The sequence below is a fragment of the Oncorhynchus clarkii genome, chromosome 1 (assembly GCF_045791955.1).
Source record: "Oncorhynchus clarkii lewisi isolate Uvic-CL-2024 chromosome 1, UVic_Ocla_1.0, whole genome shotgun sequence".
Classification (NCBI taxonomy): Eukaryota; Metazoa; Chordata; class Actinopteri; order Salmoniformes; family Salmonidae; genus Oncorhynchus; species Oncorhynchus clarkii.
Window position 1 is genome coordinate 11,755,634 of NC_092147.1, and position 18,179 is coordinate 11,773,812.

At 43.6% G+C, this 18,179-nt stretch overlaps 2 protein-coding genes across 6 annotated transcripts in view; one reads left to right on the forward strand and one right to left on the reverse strand.

The window, feature by feature from the left end:
* LOC139422362 (single-stranded DNA-binding protein 3-like) overlaps positions 1-12,310 on the reverse strand; it is a 25,537-nt gene extending 13,227 nt beyond the window's left edge. The window contains exons 1-5 of one of the 4 annotated variants that reach the window (XM_071173631.1): positions 12,176-12,310; positions 10,825-11,002; positions 9,816-9,888; positions 9,599-9,660; positions 9,265-9,349 (exon numbers count right to left, since the gene is read on the reverse strand). In XM_071173631.1, coding sequence (XP_071029732.1) covers positions 9,265-9,349; positions 9,599-9,660; positions 9,816-9,888; positions 10,825-11,002; positions 12,176-12,233 — 456 coding nt within the window. In that variant the 5' untranslated portion in view covers positions 12,234-12,310. Of the gene's footprint in view, positions 1-9,264; positions 9,350-9,598; positions 9,661-9,815; positions 9,889-10,824; positions 11,003-12,175 lie in introns of those variants that run through there. The other 3 variants (XM_071173594.1, XM_071173740.1, XM_071173686.1) reach the window with 3 other exon arrangements.
* LOC139422216 (acyl-CoA thioesterase 11b) overlaps positions 10,632-18,179 on the forward strand; it is a 17,382-nt gene continuing 9,834 nt past the window's right edge. The window contains exons 1-3 of one of the 2 annotated variants that reach the window (XM_071173493.1): positions 10,632-10,799; positions 17,593-17,791; positions 18,035-18,104. In XM_071173493.1, the coding sequence (XP_071029594.1) occupies positions 17,602-17,791; positions 18,035-18,104 (260 nt within the window). In that variant the 5' untranslated portion in view covers positions 10,632-10,799; positions 17,593-17,601. Of the gene's footprint in view, positions 10,800-16,263; positions 16,422-17,592; positions 17,792-18,034; positions 18,105-18,179 lie in introns of those variants that run through there. The other variant, XM_071173419.1, reaches the window with a different exon arrangement.

An 18,179-nucleotide genomic window follows, 5' to 3' on the forward strand; every position in this document is an offset into this window, starting at 1 on the left:
AACTGGTTTGCTTTGTATGAGTTTGTAGGGTTAAAAAAACCTTTCAACATATGTTATTCAACATGTCTGGAATCATAGACAGCATAGCCATTAGATAGATGGATTGCTAAACAACAGATACACATAAAGGTTTCACAGAGTGGGAATCTAATTGCACAGCCAAATGTGCTGATCCAGCAGGGGCCCAGTAGATTTGATAAGAATCTGTGGGATTCACTCCTTCACTTCAAAGTGCTCAGGCACAGCAAGAGCTCACTGCTAGGCCATTTCCTGTCTCAACCACGGCCATAATTCACTAATGGACCATTTGCTTTGGTCACACACTTTCTCTCTCCTTTAGTAGGAGCCTTTGACCAGAGGCTAATGCCTACAGGACAGACTGACATTAGTATCTGGTATCCATGGCTATAGATTGGAGGTTGAGACCCTAGAGCTGTACTAAGTAGGGGAGTAAGGGTATACAGTACCCCTGAATGCGTACGCGCACTCACACACACACCGTGAAAACAAAAAGCCACACACACACCCCTTACGCTATCCTTCACATACCTCCCTCTAGTCTCTAAAGCGCTAGACCTACTCAGATGTCGCAAGTCGATATAGCCAACACACTCAGGGTCCCTGGTATATCGACTCACTGCACCCCTTCCTAATTCTATCTGGGCTGGGCCCTGCAGAGCCCCTGAAATACCACCGCAGGGAGAGAAGTGAGGCCAGAGGGAGCCAGCAAGGACCAGACATCACTGAGGCCAAGCCAGCCTGTTACTGGAACACACAGACAATTAGCTATGTTCAGGGAGGATCCTTCAATACTACCACTCCTGCAGTGAGCCTACAGAGCTATACACAGCTTTAAGAGACTAGTATTGATGTCATAGAATAGTGTGATCAACCCACAATCCTCTCTGAGAATGATAACTTCTAAATCATTAACAGTCATAGTTACGTTCCATAACAATTCTGCTCAATATCTATTCCAGGGCTGGGGTCAATTCCATTTCAATTTAGTCAATTCAGGAAGTAAACTGCAATTCCAATTCTCCTCAATGCCTCTATGAGGACTTTCATAAACTTTCATAAAATCACAAGTGTAATAGATCAAAATAAAGCTTAACTTCTTGCTAATCCAGCCGCTGTGTCAGATTCCAAAAAGGCTTTACGGCGAAAGCACACCATGCGATTATCTGAGGACAGCGCCCCGCATACAAAACCATGAAAAACATATTTCAACCAGGCAGGTGCGACACGAAAGTCAGAAATAGAGATATAATAAATGCCTTACCTTTGATGATCTTCTTCTGTTGGCACTCCAAAAGGTCCCAGTTCGATAATGTCCTTCTTTATATCCATAAAAACTCAATTTAGCTGACACGCTTCAGTCAATAATCCACCCAGTTTCCCTCCATCAAAATTCCATACAAAATGAATCCCAAACGTTAAACTTTTCCAAACAAGTCAAACAACGTTTATAATCAAACCTTAGGTACCCTAATACGTAAATAAATTATACAATTTAAGATGGAGTACCAATGAACACGCTCTCATTCACGCGCTTGGAAACACTACAAACTACAATTTCTGGCTCAAAAAAACAGCCTGAAAGTTTTTTTTTTTTTTACCCCTTTTTCTCCCCAATTTCGTGGTAACCAATTGTTTTTAGTAGCTACTATCTTGTCTCTTCGCTACAACTCCCGTACGGGCTCGGGAGAGACGAAGGTTGAAAGTCATGCGTCCTCCGATACACAACCCAACCAAGCTGCACTGCTTCTTAACACAGCGCGCATCCAACCCGGAAGGAGAGTCCGTGCACCTGGCAACCTTGGTTAGCGCGCACTACGCCCGGCACATCGCGCTGGTGCGCGATGAAACAAGGATATCCCTACCGGCCAAACCCTCCCTAACCCGGACGACTATAGGCCAATTGTGCGTCGCACCACGGACCTCCCAGTCGCGGCCGGTTACGACAGAGCCTGGGCGCGAACCCAGTCTCTGGTGGCACAGCAGAACAGCGTCCTTAACCACTGCGCCTCTGAAACTCTTTTTAAAGACTGTTGATATCTAGTGGAAGTCCTAGCAACTGCAATCTGGGAGGACTTTGCCTTATAAAAGTGACAGCCATTGAAAATAGTAGCAGGCTGAATTATTATTATTTTTGGATGGTTTGTCCTCGGGGTTTCGCCTGCCATATCAGTTCTGTTACATTCACACACATTATTTTAACAGTTTACTTTGGGCATGCTTTTCATCCCGACGTGAAAATACTGCCCCCTACCCAAGAGAGGTTAATGGCCTTTTCCAACACACACCAGTGTTTATCTTCATGTAAGCTTGTGTTAACTTCTAGGCTTATGTTTTTTAAGTCATGTTTTTCATCTAAGAGATAGAGCTCCGTTTGAATTTTGACTCAGAAAGGGTTGGTGACCACTGCCCTATATAGTGCACTACTATATAGAGAACAGGGAGCCATTTGGGACGTAACCTCTGTTCTGCTGCCGGAGAGGAGGGCCAGGACTACCAGATACTTTAGTACAGGAAGGGGCAGATGTCATTCTCTGTTGCCTGGGGGTCTGAGGAGTGGAGCAGCTGAGTGGGGGAGGGTTTCTTTATGACAGACTAGATCCATGCCTCTGGGTCGGTGTGTGTGTTTAAGAGTTAGGCCAAGCGATCCTTGTTTCATACAGAGTCATTAAAGAGGGGTTAGGAAAGGGTAGGCCCCAGCCGCTGTTGTTGTGCTCTCTGTACAAAAACAGACAAACGCCCCCATCCACATCGACGGGGCTGTAGTGGAACGGGTTGAGAGAAGTTCCTCTGTGTCCAATCACTAAGTACTTAAAATGGTCCACACACATGCAGTAGTGAAGAAGGCATGACAGTGTCTCTTCCCCCTCAGGAGGTTGAAAAGATTTGGCTTTTTTAACATTTAATTGAACCTTTATTTAACTAGGCAAGTCGGTTAAGAACAAATTCTTATTTACAATGACGGCCTACACCGGCCAAACCGGGACGAAGTTGGGCCAATTGTGCACCGGCCTACGGGACTCGCAATCACGGCCAGTTGTGATACAGCCTGGAACCGAATCAGGGTCTGTAGTGATGCTTCTATCACTGAGATGCAATGCCTTAGACTGCTGCGCCACTCGGAAGCCATGGGCCCACAAATCCTCAAAAAGCACCATTGAGAGCATCTTGACTGGCTGCATCACTGCTTGGTATGGCAACTGCAACCCCGTTGATTGCATGGCGCTACAGAGGGTGGTCTGGACAGCCCAGTACATCACTGGGGTTGAGCTGCCTGCCATCCAGGACCTCTATATCAGGCGGTGTGTAAGGAAGGCCCAGAAAATTGTAAAAGACTCCAGCTACCCAAGCCATAGACTGTTCTCTCAGCTTCCGCACAACAAGCTGTACCAGAGCAACAAGTCTGACACCAACAGGCTCCTGAACAGCTTCTATCCCCAAGCCATAAGACTGCTAAACAGCTAACAAAATGGCTACACAGACTATCTTCATTCACCCTTATATTTTTGCACTGACTCTAGGTACACTCACACTGACTCTAGGTACACTCACACTGACTCTAGGTACACTCACACTGACTCTAGGTACACTCACACTGACACACACTGAGTCTACACACACAATCATCATATACGCTGCTGCTACTGTTTATCATACAGTATATCCTGATGCCTAGTCACTAGTGATGGGGGGGATAGTTACATATCGGGAAATTATTTTTGACGATATATTGTATCATTTTGACAATATAGATACAATATCGCAATATAATTTTTGCGCTAGTTGGCTGTACCTGCACCAAAACTCCAGTATTTTTCCTTCATAGTTCGTTCTCCATCTTTTTAATTAGGGAGCCAATTTGTTTTCAGCACTTTTATTTCCATGACTGATAGCCATGAGAATTCATTTCTCTCGTCTCTCTGCAGCAGACGCGTATGGTGAGCAATATGTTTGGAACATCGAATCACAATAAATTCACAATGCATATAGAATCGTGAAATTCGTATCAGCCTTTAAGTATTGTGATAACAATGTATCATGAGGTCCCTGGCAATCCCCAGCCCTACTAGTCACCTTACCCCTATATATATATAGATCTACCACTCCAGTATCCCTGCACATTGGAAATATGGCATTGGCACTGACACTTTAACTGAACCTGTACATAGCTTACTTAATAGTGTTCTTCTTATTTCTATTTCTCGTACATTTTTGTTCTACTTTACTTTATAGTATAACATTTTTACTGCTGATATTGATTACTGCTTTGTTGCAAGAAAGGAATTTCACTGTACCTGTGCACATGACAATAAAACTTGAAACTGAAAGGCCTTGCAGTAGGACCCAGAGAAGAGAACTCTCAGGCTCTCTTCTACTACTCAACCATCCTCCCCTTGCCCTCCTCCTCTTACCCTCCTCCGCCTCCTCCCCTTGCCCTCCCTCCCTCTCTCCCCTTGCCCTCCCTCTCACCATCTCCCCTTGTCCTCTCTCTCCCCTTACCCCCCCTCCCTCTCCTTTCCCCCTCTCTCTCTCCCATTGCCCCCCTCTATCTCCCCTTGTCCTCTCTCCCCCCCCCCCCCTTTCTCTCTCTCTCTCTCTCTCTCTCTCTTCCCCCCCCCCCCCCCTCTCTCCCATTGCCCCCCTCTATCTCACCCTCTCCTCTCTCTCTCTCTCTCTCTCTCTCGCTCTCCCCTTTTCCGTATTCCCTCTGCTCCTCCCTTGGTCGTTGGGCATATGCTACAGTGGCCCCTCCCCCCTCCAATCTGTCCCTTAGCTCCTTGACAGCCATCAATCAACGGCTGACACCATGGCAACGGAGTTCCCAGGGGACCATCTGTCAGACCCACCGTGAATATGCCAGGGAAGGAGGGAGGGTCTGCGCTTTACGAGCCGTGATGCAGCGCTGCTTTCCTGCCTGTTAGCAGCCCAGCCAGTCAGCCACCTCCCCCATCTAGAGGCCCCCCACCCCAGCCAGCCACCTCCTCTCATCTATAGCCCAGCCAGCCATCTCCTCTCATCCATAGGCCGGCCAGCCAGCCAGCCAGCCACCTCCCCTCATCTATAGCCCAGCCAGCCACCTCCCCTCATCTATAGCCCAGCCAGCCACCTCCCCCATCTAGAGGCCCCCCACCCCAGCCAGCCACCTCCTCTCATCTATAGCCCAGCCAGCCATCTCCTCTCATCCATAGGCTGGCCAGCCAGCCAGCCAGCCACCTCCCCTCATCTATAGCCCAGCCAGCCAGCCACCTCCCCTCATCTATAGCCCAGCCAGCCACCTCCCCTCATCTATAGCCCAGCCAGCCAGCCACCTCCCCTCATCTATAGCCCAGCCAGCCACCTCCCCTCATCTATAGCCCAGCCAGCCATCTCCTCTCATCTATAGGCCAGCCAGCCAGCCAGCCAGCCACCTCCCCTCATCTATAGCCCAGCCAGCCATCTCCTCTCATCTATAGCCCAGCCAGCCCACCAGCCACCACCCTTCATCTATAGCTCAGCCAGCCAGCCACCACCCCTCATCTATAGCCCAGCCAGGAAGCACCCCTCATCTATAGCCCAGCTCACCAGCCACCACCCCTCATCTATAGCCCAGCCAGCACCCCTCATCTATAGCCCAGCCAGCACCCCTCATCTATAGCCCAGCTCACCAGCCACCACCCAGCCAGGACCACAAATACAAACTCCACCTAGACACTGTTGCCCTAGAGCACACAAAAAAAAAAACATTTGACCCAATCAAATGCGAAAACAAAAAGAGAATTACTTGACACATTGGAAAGAATTATCTAAAAAACAAAAAAAGATCAAACAAATGTTATTTGGTCCTAAACAGAGAGTACGCAGTGGCAGAATACCTGACCACTGTGACTAACCCACAATTAAGAAAAGCTTTGACTATATACAGACTCAGTGAGCATGGCCTTGCATATTGAGAGGCTGCGATAGCCTGTCTTCTCTTGAGAGACAGGTCTTCCTATGTTCACACAAAATTAAGTGGAACCCGAGCTACACTTCCTAACCTCCTGTCAAATGTATGACCATATTAGAGAAACATATTTCCCTCAGATTAAAACACAAAAAAAATTGAAAACAAATCCAATCTTGATAAAGTACCATCTCTATTAGGTGAAATACCAGTGTGCCACCACAGCAGCCAGATGTGTGACCTGTTACCACATGAAAAGGGCAACCAGTGGAGTCACACCATTGTAAATACAACCTATATTTATCAGTTTATTTATTTTCCCTGTTGTACTTTAAACTATTTCCACTTTGTTACAACACTGTACATAGCCATTAATATAACATTTGAAATGTCTATATTATTTAAAAACTTGTGAGTAATGTTTACTGTCAATTTTTGATGATTTCCCTTTTGTTTAATATCTATTTCACTTGCGTTGGAAATGTAAACATGTTTCCCATGCCAATAAAACCCTTTGAATTGAAAGGGGGGAGAGAGAGAGAGCAAGAGAAAGATATAGGAGAGAGACAGGGGGTGGAGAAGGGAGGGATCGAGTGAGAGAGAGAGAGAGAGAGAGCAAGAGAAAGATATAGAAGAGAGACAGGGGGTGGAGAAGGGAGGGATCGAGCGAGAGAGAACGCGCGAGAGAAAGATATAGAAGAGAGACAGGGGGTGGAGAAGGGAGGGATCGAGCAAGAGAGAGAACGCGAGAGAGAGAGCGAGAGAAAGATATAGAAGAGAGACAGGGGGTGGAGAAGGGAGGGATCGAGCAAGAGAGAGAACGCGAGAGAGAGAGCGAGAGAAAGATATAGAAGAGAGACAGGGGGTGGAGAAGGGAGGGATCGAGCGAGAGAGAACGCGAGAGAGAGAGCGAGAGAAAGATATAGAAGAGAGACAGGGGGTGGAGAAGGGAGGGATCGAGTGAGAGAGAGAGAGAGAGAGCGAGAGAGAGAAGGAAGTCTGGGCCCACGCAAACAAAGTCAGAGCACTGTTCCCACTGTCCATGTACTAAGGTGAACACAGGAAGAACCAACATCGATGCACAGGGATCCCATCTCTCGATACTGCCACAGACATAACACAGTTGACTAGTTTCATTGACATGTCAACAAATGTATTCAAAAACCAAACAAGCCTATTCATTTGCGGACCCTACTGCTCTTCTTCACAATCACAGCATGTCTCTGTGTCAAAAAGCTGTCAATTTCTGTTGGCTAGCACTAGCCTAACGCTAAAGATGTATGGTTGTTAGCTAGCTAGCATAACAAAGACTAGGTCCAATGAAAGAAATGGCAGATGCGGCTCAGCTGTGTCCCCCCTCCTCCTACTGGCTCCCAGGTCACCTGCCAGATCAGGAGGGCTGTTGTTTCCTTGACAACCCTCTCTGGCAAGAACAAGGCCCAACATCCCTGCTTTAACCCCTTCCTGTGATGTCAACCCCACAATGGGTGGATCTCAAGTCTACAGTGGCCTCCTCTCCTACTTGTATCTTTTCCTTTGTCTGGGCTGGTCTTAGTGGCCTGCAGCACTGTACAGGTGAAGCACATCCCTTTGTGAGCTTCTGCTATGATACTGGCTCCTATCTTGTCTTCTTAGATCAGTGAAGGGTGTACTCATTAGTGCACACCATAGCAAATCATAGCTAAATGTTTTTGCAACAGAATAGGTTTTGCAATGAAAACAAGCATTTCTCATTGGACAACATGTTGATCCCCTTCCTGTTCGGCTGTTTTGGTTCCTAGTGAAAAGGGAAGGAAATAGAAAGAGGAAGACTTCTTGGATGCTCCCTAGTTTGACTACTTGTCCTGGAGAAGCCTGACCAGCAGTAGTATGAGATAGGAGTGATGATGGGAGACTAAAGCCATTTCCCAAGTGCATAGTGTTCTGAACATGCAAAAGACACAATATGCAAATGGTCGATATGCAAGAGCCAAGTTTAGAGACAGGCCACAAACGTTTTGGAAAAATCCTAAAAACTACAAGCTCTATGAATTTGAGTTCCAATGGGAGTAGGATACTACCATCCTGCAAGTTCAGGAAAAAAAATACATTCTAGCACAAGGTGGAGACCATTTCATCTTTAGTAAAAAAATATATATATTTTAACTCTTGACCACTACCATTCGAGATAATTGAGACTCTGGACCCATTTTGCTCAAACTCTACTTACAAACATTGCTCAACAGCGACTGGCCACAACAGAGCAGGGTCATGTTCATTGGAGCACGCAATAGAAAACACTTTGGGACCGAAAATAAAAAATTAGCCTTTCTCATTGGACAGGTCCATGTAATACCTCCCTGTTTTTTTTTTCTTCCGTTTGGAGCCCTAATGAACAACACCCAGGTCTGAATTTTTCCTCTGGGGGATGAAATGAGGTGGGGAGAGAGCTGCAGCACGGTAGAGAAACAGGGAGGGGGGAGTCCACATCAGATCAGACATGTCTGACTCAGGACATACTGACATCAGCACCATTTTCCCAGAAGCCTTTAAGCTCCATACTGTCGGAGGGTCATCATCAGGGCCAATGACAGGGCAAGATGTCAGCTGGATGGACAGCTATAGGACGCTGCCGGGACAGCCTGGCAAACTAGAACCTACACAGACCTGATCCATCACACAGACCTGATCCATCAGACAGACCTGATCCATCAGACAGACCTGATCCATCAGACAGACCTGAAGACCACAAAGCCTGATAAATAGCTACACATACATGGCTCTGAAACATCCTGTCCTACTGCTATGACATACTCCGTACACTACCCAGAGAGGAGTGCAGCAGCAACACAACAGCTATATATGCAGGAGAGTACAACTGGATGCCAATTAAATTAAGATTAGAAGGTATGGCCCAAGAAACAAAGAGGCAGAGAAACGTCTCTCTATCGCCACTACCCAAGGCATCGAAACCGTACAAGGGGTAACAAGGACGATGGGTCTATATAGTAGGTCTAGATCTCACAGCAGAGGAAAGTACTCGTTGCATAAGTTTGCTTTCCAACTCCTGATTCTTTTTAAATACGCTCGTCTGGGTGCGCTCTCAATCTACATTAATGTAGGCTCAAAGGAAACCAGGGACTGTATTCATAAAGTATATCAGAGTAGAAGGGCTGATTTAGGATCAGATTTTCCTTTAAGATCATAATGAATACGATTATATGGACAGGGAGACCTGATCCAACATCAGCACTCAGACGCTTGATGAAAATGGGCCCAGGCTCTTCAGCAGAACCCCAGCAACATGTGCAGCAGCAAGTCTTATGAGGAGGAGCAGAACTCACGTAATCATGGAAGGCCTTGGCTTCACTGGAGTGGTCACACGTCTCTCTTCTTTCTGGTGCAGCACAATACAGGTCCCAGAATACACTGTGGACAAGAGACACAGGTTGTGAAGCAACGGAATAATGTACATGATACAATATGCTGTATTGACATCAGTGGAGGCTGCTCATGGGAGGACGGATCATAATAATGTCTGGAATGGAGTATAATGGAATGGCATCAACCACATGAATACCACATTTGATGCCATTCCATTGACTCCATCCCAGCCATTGTTATGAGCCGTCCTCCCATGAGCAGCCTCCATTGATTGACACACTGATTGACACTTACCACCACCAAGAGTGTAGGAACCCAGGGGGTTCCCCGAGTGTGATGTTCTTTTCCCATCGGATCTGGAAAAGGGGAGAATAAAAAAACATTTTGAATGAACAATAGGGCCTACTTTAACAAAAAAAAAGACATTTATTGATTCAAAATGGGAATTAGTTTGTTATTGAAGTGTGGTCACATGGATAGGACCGATATCCAGTTGGTAGTAAATACTCACCTCTGATAAAAAGGTCTGTGCAGACTTCTGTGCTCCTATGTGTAACAAATATTCATAGACGTATAAAGCTAACCTGCGAACAAAAACAACAGTTTGAATAATAATATTATGGCATAAAAAGCTCATGTTTTAGAACTACATTTGAGTCTACTCTAAATTAGCCTCATTTGACTCTATTATAAAGCAGACAAATTAGCCTAGACACAAACGGAAGTAAATTTAGTAGGCTTAATGTAGGGGTGAGTCCAGTCCTTGAGGGCCTGATTGATGGTGGGTGTTTGGTCTCTAATCAACTGAGATGCCTTGCACTTTGAGACACATGATCGACAGTTCAGTTGTGTAATAATTTGTCCAAACAGTTGCAGTTCCGTTTTGTAAGTAAAACGAGAGTTTCTATTGGACACATTTTTTTGTAGGTCCCGCCCTATTTCGTTCGTTTCCGTTTCAGAAACGTTTTGCAACAGAATCGGTAGGATGAATACACCCCTACATTTTAAGTCAGACGGTTTGCATGGACCACCGACTCCAAAGGGCCTTTTCGCACGATGGCTTTCCAAACACTTCAAATCGGAAACATTGTAACCAAGAAGAAAAAGCGTAATTATAGGTCGATAAATGAGTGTTGGATACGACCCTCGTAGCGGCGAACTCAAACAAAGTAGTAACCAAAACACTGGGGGAAGCTACATTTTAATCAATTAAATGTAACATACAATACGTAAATCAAATTGGACGGTGCATTTGTTTAAGCTATTCATTTTTTCCATAAACAAATATATAGATATAGTTTACAGACCCTTAATTGAAAATAAAAGCACCCATTTACGTGCAGTAATGAGGCCAAGGAAGAGCATAAAGCCGAAGTCAGAAACGGGAACGAATGGCGAGCAGACAAGGCGGTTCATTCAATTCCATCCTCCTCCGTAAGAGGAAATTCGCTGTCCGGCAAACCACAAAGCCGAGGTGGGGTATAATATGCATTAGGTAAGAAATATGTTTGAAAACTTACTTTTCCCGTGCTTGTCCATCTGACGGCACAGCGGACCCTTTGCCTTTAGGGAACATGATTTTGTGAGGGTGAACGCCAGCCTTATCTTTCTCTATTTTCGCTATTTCATCTGTCAGACCATCAGTCTGCCACGGCCGCGACCCTCTCTCGCACTCCTTACTGCACTTCTCAACCGAGCCTGGTCAAGGAGAAGGGGATAGGGCTAAATTGACTGGCAACTATTTTCACCAATGAGCGTACAGGAATTCCATTTAGCCCTGCCTTAACGTTATGTCATGCTTTGCTGTTGCCAATTGGAGGTGGTTGTTACAGTAGGATATCTACTTTACATATCCCAACGTTCATTATCATGCAAAGTAAGAATAAAAGGCACACTTTATTCAACATTGAGAGGTATCATCTAGACAAGCACTCGTGTTTCAGCCCTGCTATGACGACAATTTATTAAATTGTAACTGATTATTGGAGCCTAAATTATACTTTTTCCATTGAACATGAGCAAAACAAAACATGTTTAGTGTATTTTCATTTTAGGCGAACGGGTTATGCTAATGTTAACCCATATTATATATAATTTCTGTGTTTGAAATGTCAGTCATAGACTATTGTGAAATGCAAAGGTTTTTTCCCCCTAAGCAGGTTTTATTTTTATTTTTTATCAATCAAATGTATTTATAAAGGCCTTCTTATATCAGCTGATATCTCAAAGTGCTGTACATAAACCCAGCCTAAAACTCCAAACAGCAAGCAATGCAGGTGTAGAAGCATGGTGGCTAGGAAAAACTCTAGAAAAGCCAGAACCTAGGAAGAAACCTAGAGAGGAACCAGGCTATGAGGGGTGGTCAGTCCTCTTCTGGCTGTGCCGGGTGGAAATTATAACAGAACATGGCCAAGATGTTCAAATGTTCATAGGGTCAAATAATAATAGGTCTAGGCTACCACCTGTTTCCATCTAGTCTAATATTTTATAATTGACTATTCACGAGTATTAGATCTGAACTGAAGTAGCAGCATCTTCCTCTTTAAGAAAACGGCAAGTAAAAAGAGACACCTTATTGGTTGTTGATGTGGAATAGGTTCACGTGTTCTTAAAAGCTGTTGACTGTAACGAAGCACCCGTAGGTAAACAAGATACACGCTCTCACGCGTCTGGCTGAAAATTAGTATTGTATCCTAAAACGTGCAATTCGAATGTCCTGATGTCACATTGCTACCATTTGTATTGTCATTGGCCTTCTATTTTTGGAACTTTGCAAATTAAAGGCTAGCCTACTGTAGCCTCACACACACACCATCGTTTAAAAAGTGTCTTCTCATTTTATTTAAATTCGATTAGACTCAAACTAGTTACCTGAAAGTATTTTTCTGGAGTTGTTTAACCTAGTTTTGTTCTCATTGACAACACACATGTTATTCCTGATCGACTGGTGAATTTATGTAAACCAAATAGGCCTCCAGATATGACAATGCATTTCAACTCCGCGATAGTCGCGGTGCCAGTCACAGTTAGTTGATGGGGGGGGGGTCGGGGTCTTGAAACCGTCAGCAAACGAGGCTATAATGCTGCGTTCATAACCAACTGGGAATGTGGTATTTACTACATGCATGGGGAAAATCCATTTGAATGCCCCTCCAACTGGAAATTACAAGTGGGGAAACTCGTCATTCATCCCTGAACTCTGTCATCACCTACTAAGGAAATTACCTTGACAACATTTTCAGCAGTTAAATGCAACAGCAAACCTTCTTTATAAAAATAACTATATTAATGTTTTTTGAACACTATCATTTGTTTAAAAGCATGATAGCTGTACTTTTATCTTATGGTTGTTGCAGCTTGTTGGTCATTAGTCAATCGGCATTTCTCAACCAGTTCAAAGCACGTGAATGCATCCAACTGGTAATTACAACTTCACAACTGGTGATTACCACCTTATAACTTGGTTATGAACTAATCTTAACTTATTGGGGTAAATTGTGAGAGCTGGCTGGCACTCGTTCTGTAAATATTATGTAAAAAAAACTATCTTGGCTCTCAACCTGTAACCTTAAATTCACTATAGGCAAACTTTGGTACGGGGTTACGGCAAATTAAAATGTGATTCACGTTTTTTATTTTTTTATAACAAAATCATTCTTCACATTTTCAAACAGTACATTTATATTTTCCAACGGGACTATACATTTGGGTGTTTTTTCTCGCCCAAGATAACATTAAACTGTAATATTCATATGTGCAAAACAAGACATAAACCATCTAGTGTTAAGCGAAATAACAACACAATGTCAAATACAGGTGGCCTAGTCAAATAATTAACATCCAATCACAAACCGTTTCTCTGTCGTGGGAAACCTTCACTCTTGCACAGACATTTAGAAACGAAACATGACCACTTGGAAAAGCATTTTCAGCAAGAATAAAGATGACTTTTGAGTAGTAAGACAGTATAAAAGCAAGAGATACCATTAATAAGAAGGGTCTAGAAGTGTCTTATATGGTGAGCTACTGAGTGGCTAGGACAGGCAAGCCTCATTCTCATTCTATTGTGGAGGACTTATTTCTTCCTGCTGCCGCAGATATGGCTGGGACAATGCTGGGGGAAAAGGACAAAAACTATACAGACAAAGCATTCCTCAATCAACACTGTTTCACGACGCATCAGTGACATGGCAGGAGATGTTTTGAAACAATTACTGCTTCGCATACAAACTAGTGAATTATATGCGTTACAGCTGGATGAGTCAACAGACGTGGCGGGCCTGGCACAGATCCTGGTATAGGTCTGTTACGTTTATGGGTGGTCAATTAAGGAAGACATCCTCTTTTGCAAACCAGGACAACATGAGATTGTATTTTTAAAGTACTGGACAACTTTGTGACATCAAATGGACTTTGCTGGTCAAGATGTGTTGGTATCTGTACTGATGGCGCTAAAGCCATGACAGGGAGACATAGTGGAGTGGTAACGTGCGTGCAAGCAGTTGCTCCCGATGACATTTGGGTAAACTGCAGCATCCACCGAGAGGCTCTTGCTGCCAAGAGAATGCCGGACAGCTTGAAAGATGTTTTGGAAACTACAGTGAAAATTGTTAACTTTGTTAAAGCAAGGCCCCTGAACACTCAAGTATTTTCTGCATTATGTAATGATAAGGGCAGCGACCATGTAACGCTTTTACAACATGCAGAAGTGCGCTGGTCATCAAGGGGCAAAGTATTGACACATTTTTTTAAATTGAGAGACGAGCTTAAAGTTTTCTTTACTGACCATAATTTTCACTTATCTGACCCCTTGCATGATGATGACGTTTCTCACACGACTGGCCTATCTGGGTGATGTTTTTCCTCGGCTGAATGATCAGAATCTAGGATTACAGGGACTCTCCGCATCTATATTCAATGTGCGGGACAAAATTGAGGCTATGATTAAGAAGTTGGAGCTCTTTTCTGTCTGCATTAACAAGGGCAACACACAGGTCTTTCCATCATTGTATGTTTTTTTGTGCACATTGCAGAGATATGAGCATCCTTTCAAGCATACCCTTCTCATTAACCTGTGGTGAGTTATTCACCATTTTTGATGAACAAATAAGGTATTATATGTAAGATGGCTAAATAAAGAGCAAAATTATTGGTTTGCAAAAGAGGATGTCTTCCTTATTGATTATTATTTGTGCCATGATCCTATAAGAGCTCTTTGTCACTTCCCACGAGCCGGGTTGTGACAAACTCACACTCATTCTTATGTTTAATAAATGTATCGTATAGTGTGTGTGTGTGGCAGGCTTACATTGATGGCAAAAAAACAACAGTGCGCTGACCTTGGTGCTAGAGGGGGTGCCCAGCTGTAGGTTGAATGTTTGAATGGGTACAGGACTATAAAAAGTTTGGGAACCACTGCAGTTATCTTTCAGGGGACCTTGTGGTATAGGCCTATACAGGGACGTAACTTTAGTTTTAGAAGTGGGGGGGGGGCATAATTATTATTATTTTTATCCAGTCGGATAAACACTCCAAACAGCCTACCTGACCACTCAGAAACGTACACATGGTTCTAAAGCACACTGTTGCCTCGTTTTGTATCATATTCCAATGATAAAACTTGGGGGGACAGAAATTCTATTTCAGAATGGGGGGGGGGGGGGGGGGGCATAGTAATATATGCCATCTCAGTCAATAGATCTGAACCTTTATGGCACAGCTTATGCCGACATGGTCATTGGATAATCGCTAAGACTTCCCTGTTCACATTAGGTTGTGTATGTGGAACACTTTATGAGAGGAATAGTGTTACCTCTCTTGGACAGAGGTCTGCACCTATGGCAGGGGCACTGGGTCGTGTACTGTACTATATTTTTCCAATTAATTTTTGGTTTATTTCTCATTAGACGAATGTAAATATTCACATTAGAAATGTGAATAATTTTTTTCTGATATAACAAAAAGTTTTATTTAACCAGGCAAGTCGGTTAAGAACAAATTCTTATTTACATTGACGCCTACCCTGGCTACAGGTTTGGACCAATTGTGCACTGCCCTATGGGACTCCCAATCACAGCCAGATGGGATGCAGCCTGGATTTGAACCAGGTACCGCAGTGACACCTCGTGTACTGAGTTGCAGTGTCCTAGACCACTGCACCACTTGGGAGCGCATTGCCATGTTTGTTGTTATATCTCAAATGGATCTCTGAAAATGATTCATAATTCAAAAGTGAATATTTACATTAATCTAATGGGAAATTAACCAATTATTGGGCTTGCACATCATTGCAAGCCCAATAGAACAGCAGAGTATTTATCCTACTATGAACGTTTTTACAATACTGCATGATGCTCCTCTGCCCAGTTTTAAAACAATAACAAATACCCCAGTGGCGCTCTTTCATGCAGATCTCAGCTTTAAATATTTAAAACTGTTAATGGGTCATTTCCACATTAAAGTTCCACCTTAAAAAGTGTCATTTAAATTGGCACCCCACCTCCAGCAACAGGAGGTGTGTCTGCTCTGTTTAGTGGCGTCATGCCACCAGTGATGTATATAAACCCTTGATTGCGTACGCTATGTATTGGCCGTTGAGAGTCTATGAAGCCGCCAGTCGGCCATATTGGCACTCTCTATTAGGAGTGGTCATCGGAATTCATGGAATTCTACAGTATTTCAATTAAATGTTTCAAGGACAAAATCACATGTATTTATTGGTTGTTGTTTTTTTGTGGTGGGGACAGTAACAGTACTCTGATTTTTTTTATTTATTTGTATGTTTAGCTCACATAATATATTTAAAAGTATGCATTAAGGTGAATGTAATATAATAAACGTGTCAAAAACGAAACTAGACGTTAATAAATGCATTTCTATAGCTTCCAAAATCGTTTTGAGAACCCAGGAGGAGTACCAAGATGTCTGCGCGGTGGAATCAGTATTCCAGGGTTTATATACATCATTGCATGCATGCCACACAGTTGTGTCCGAAGAATGAAGGAATTGGCAGAGAGTGGGTGGTGTGCAGATTTATTTACACGAGACTGAAAAGTTTTGTTTTGCTTATTCATTCATGCAAATGTGACCTGACCGTCTGCAGAAAAGTTCCCTTTGGGTAAGTCTATTTTATTGTCTTGGGAAATTATGTAAAACGTTTAAAGAGCGATTGCCTAGTCATTGTTTTTACTCTGTCACGTTTTACTCTGTCAATATATTCCATCAGTGAGTGACTCATTCCACCACGCGTATAGCCTAGTAGTCTCATGAGTGTGAGATAATAACCGAATAACTGGACGAATCCCGTTTGTACAGTAAACCAGTCTATTGGACGTCACTGCTACTGCTCCACTAAGTCGCATGTCCGGTGAGCACGAGACAGGTGACCATTTCATTTGAACAGTGAGCTTGAACAGACAGTTGATAATACAAATTGACTAACTGCAACGTTCTATTTTAGCCGTAATAGAAGAATACACTGTAGTCTATTCTTTGAAGTTGATCTATTTTCAACCAGATGCGTGGTCTACAGTCAGCGAGTCTTTCGAGTTTCCCATCCAAATCACTAAGGGTATTATTATACAGCATTACATAGTGTTCTTCGAGGGAAAAACATGTTTTTAAGCAATCTGTCAGATGACAAACTGAGCTACAGATTTTTTCCCAAGTAAAGCACCTTCTTATGCGAAGCACAAAAACTATTTTGTTGGGGCAGTGGCTCTGGTCCAAAATGAGTGTGCTGCTTGAGCGAAGTATTATTTGAAGGCACAAAAACAGGAGAAAATTGCAACAAAAGAGGAACAACATGTTTAGTTTAATTGAGACGTGATTACTCCGTTGTATAAGTTATTTTGGTATTTCCATGAGACCCATTGTATAAACAAAGCAGTTAGGGTGGGAATTGCCTCTTGTTCACCTATAGTCCTTCTGGAGCCAAGTAGGCTTAGCTCAGACTGTGGAATAATCTGTTTTGTTCTGAATAATTTTTCCTTGTAACTAGATTAAGATTTCCTCGAATGTTATAAATAGGGTGCCACTAAGACCTTGGCATAATGAACTAATATAATAATTTATTCAAAGAGCTTGAATAACTACAATATTCTTTATTGTTTGTATTCTAAAACCAACCTAGCAGCACCTTTTTTAAAGAGGTGAAACAGTGTACAATAAATGGTTATAACACTATAAATTGTTATAACACCATGCATGACACACTAGAATGAGACTATCCCTTTCAAGTACTGTAATAAACTTTAACTTCTACTTTTCCCCTGTGTCCCGCTGTACAGTCCAGAGTCATGTCGTGTGAGAAGGGCGACGGAGACCCCATGGAGGATCCCCTCTTCATCTTGGAGAGTGGCGAGGTGTACAGGAACCCCACAGAGGTCAAGATGAGCCAGATCGTGATGCCCTGCCACGCCAACCACTGTGGAGAGCTCAGCGTAGGACAGCTGCTCAAGTGGATGGACTCCACAGCCTGCCTGTCTGGTGAGCTATGACCTTAACCTCATAGTATGACCTCTAAAGAAAAAGTGGTCCCTCTCAAGTCCCAACCTGGGGCTCTGGCACAGAATAGTACACTTTTTGGAAATAAGGTGTAATTTGGGACGCAGACTCTGACTGCAGCCCTCCGAGACGTAGCTTGAGATCAACAGCTATGGAGTCCTGTCAGCCAAGAAGGCACGTATGTACTGTACGATGTGATGTTTGTGGACCTCTATGTTGTCACAGCTGAAAGACATGCTGGGTCTCCCTGTATTACTGCCTCTGTTGACGACATCCACTTTGAGCACACTATAGGGTAAGTATTTCACTTCCTGAAACATACCTTTTCAGTATATTTACAGTGAATTATAGACTTTAGCTTAGCCACAGA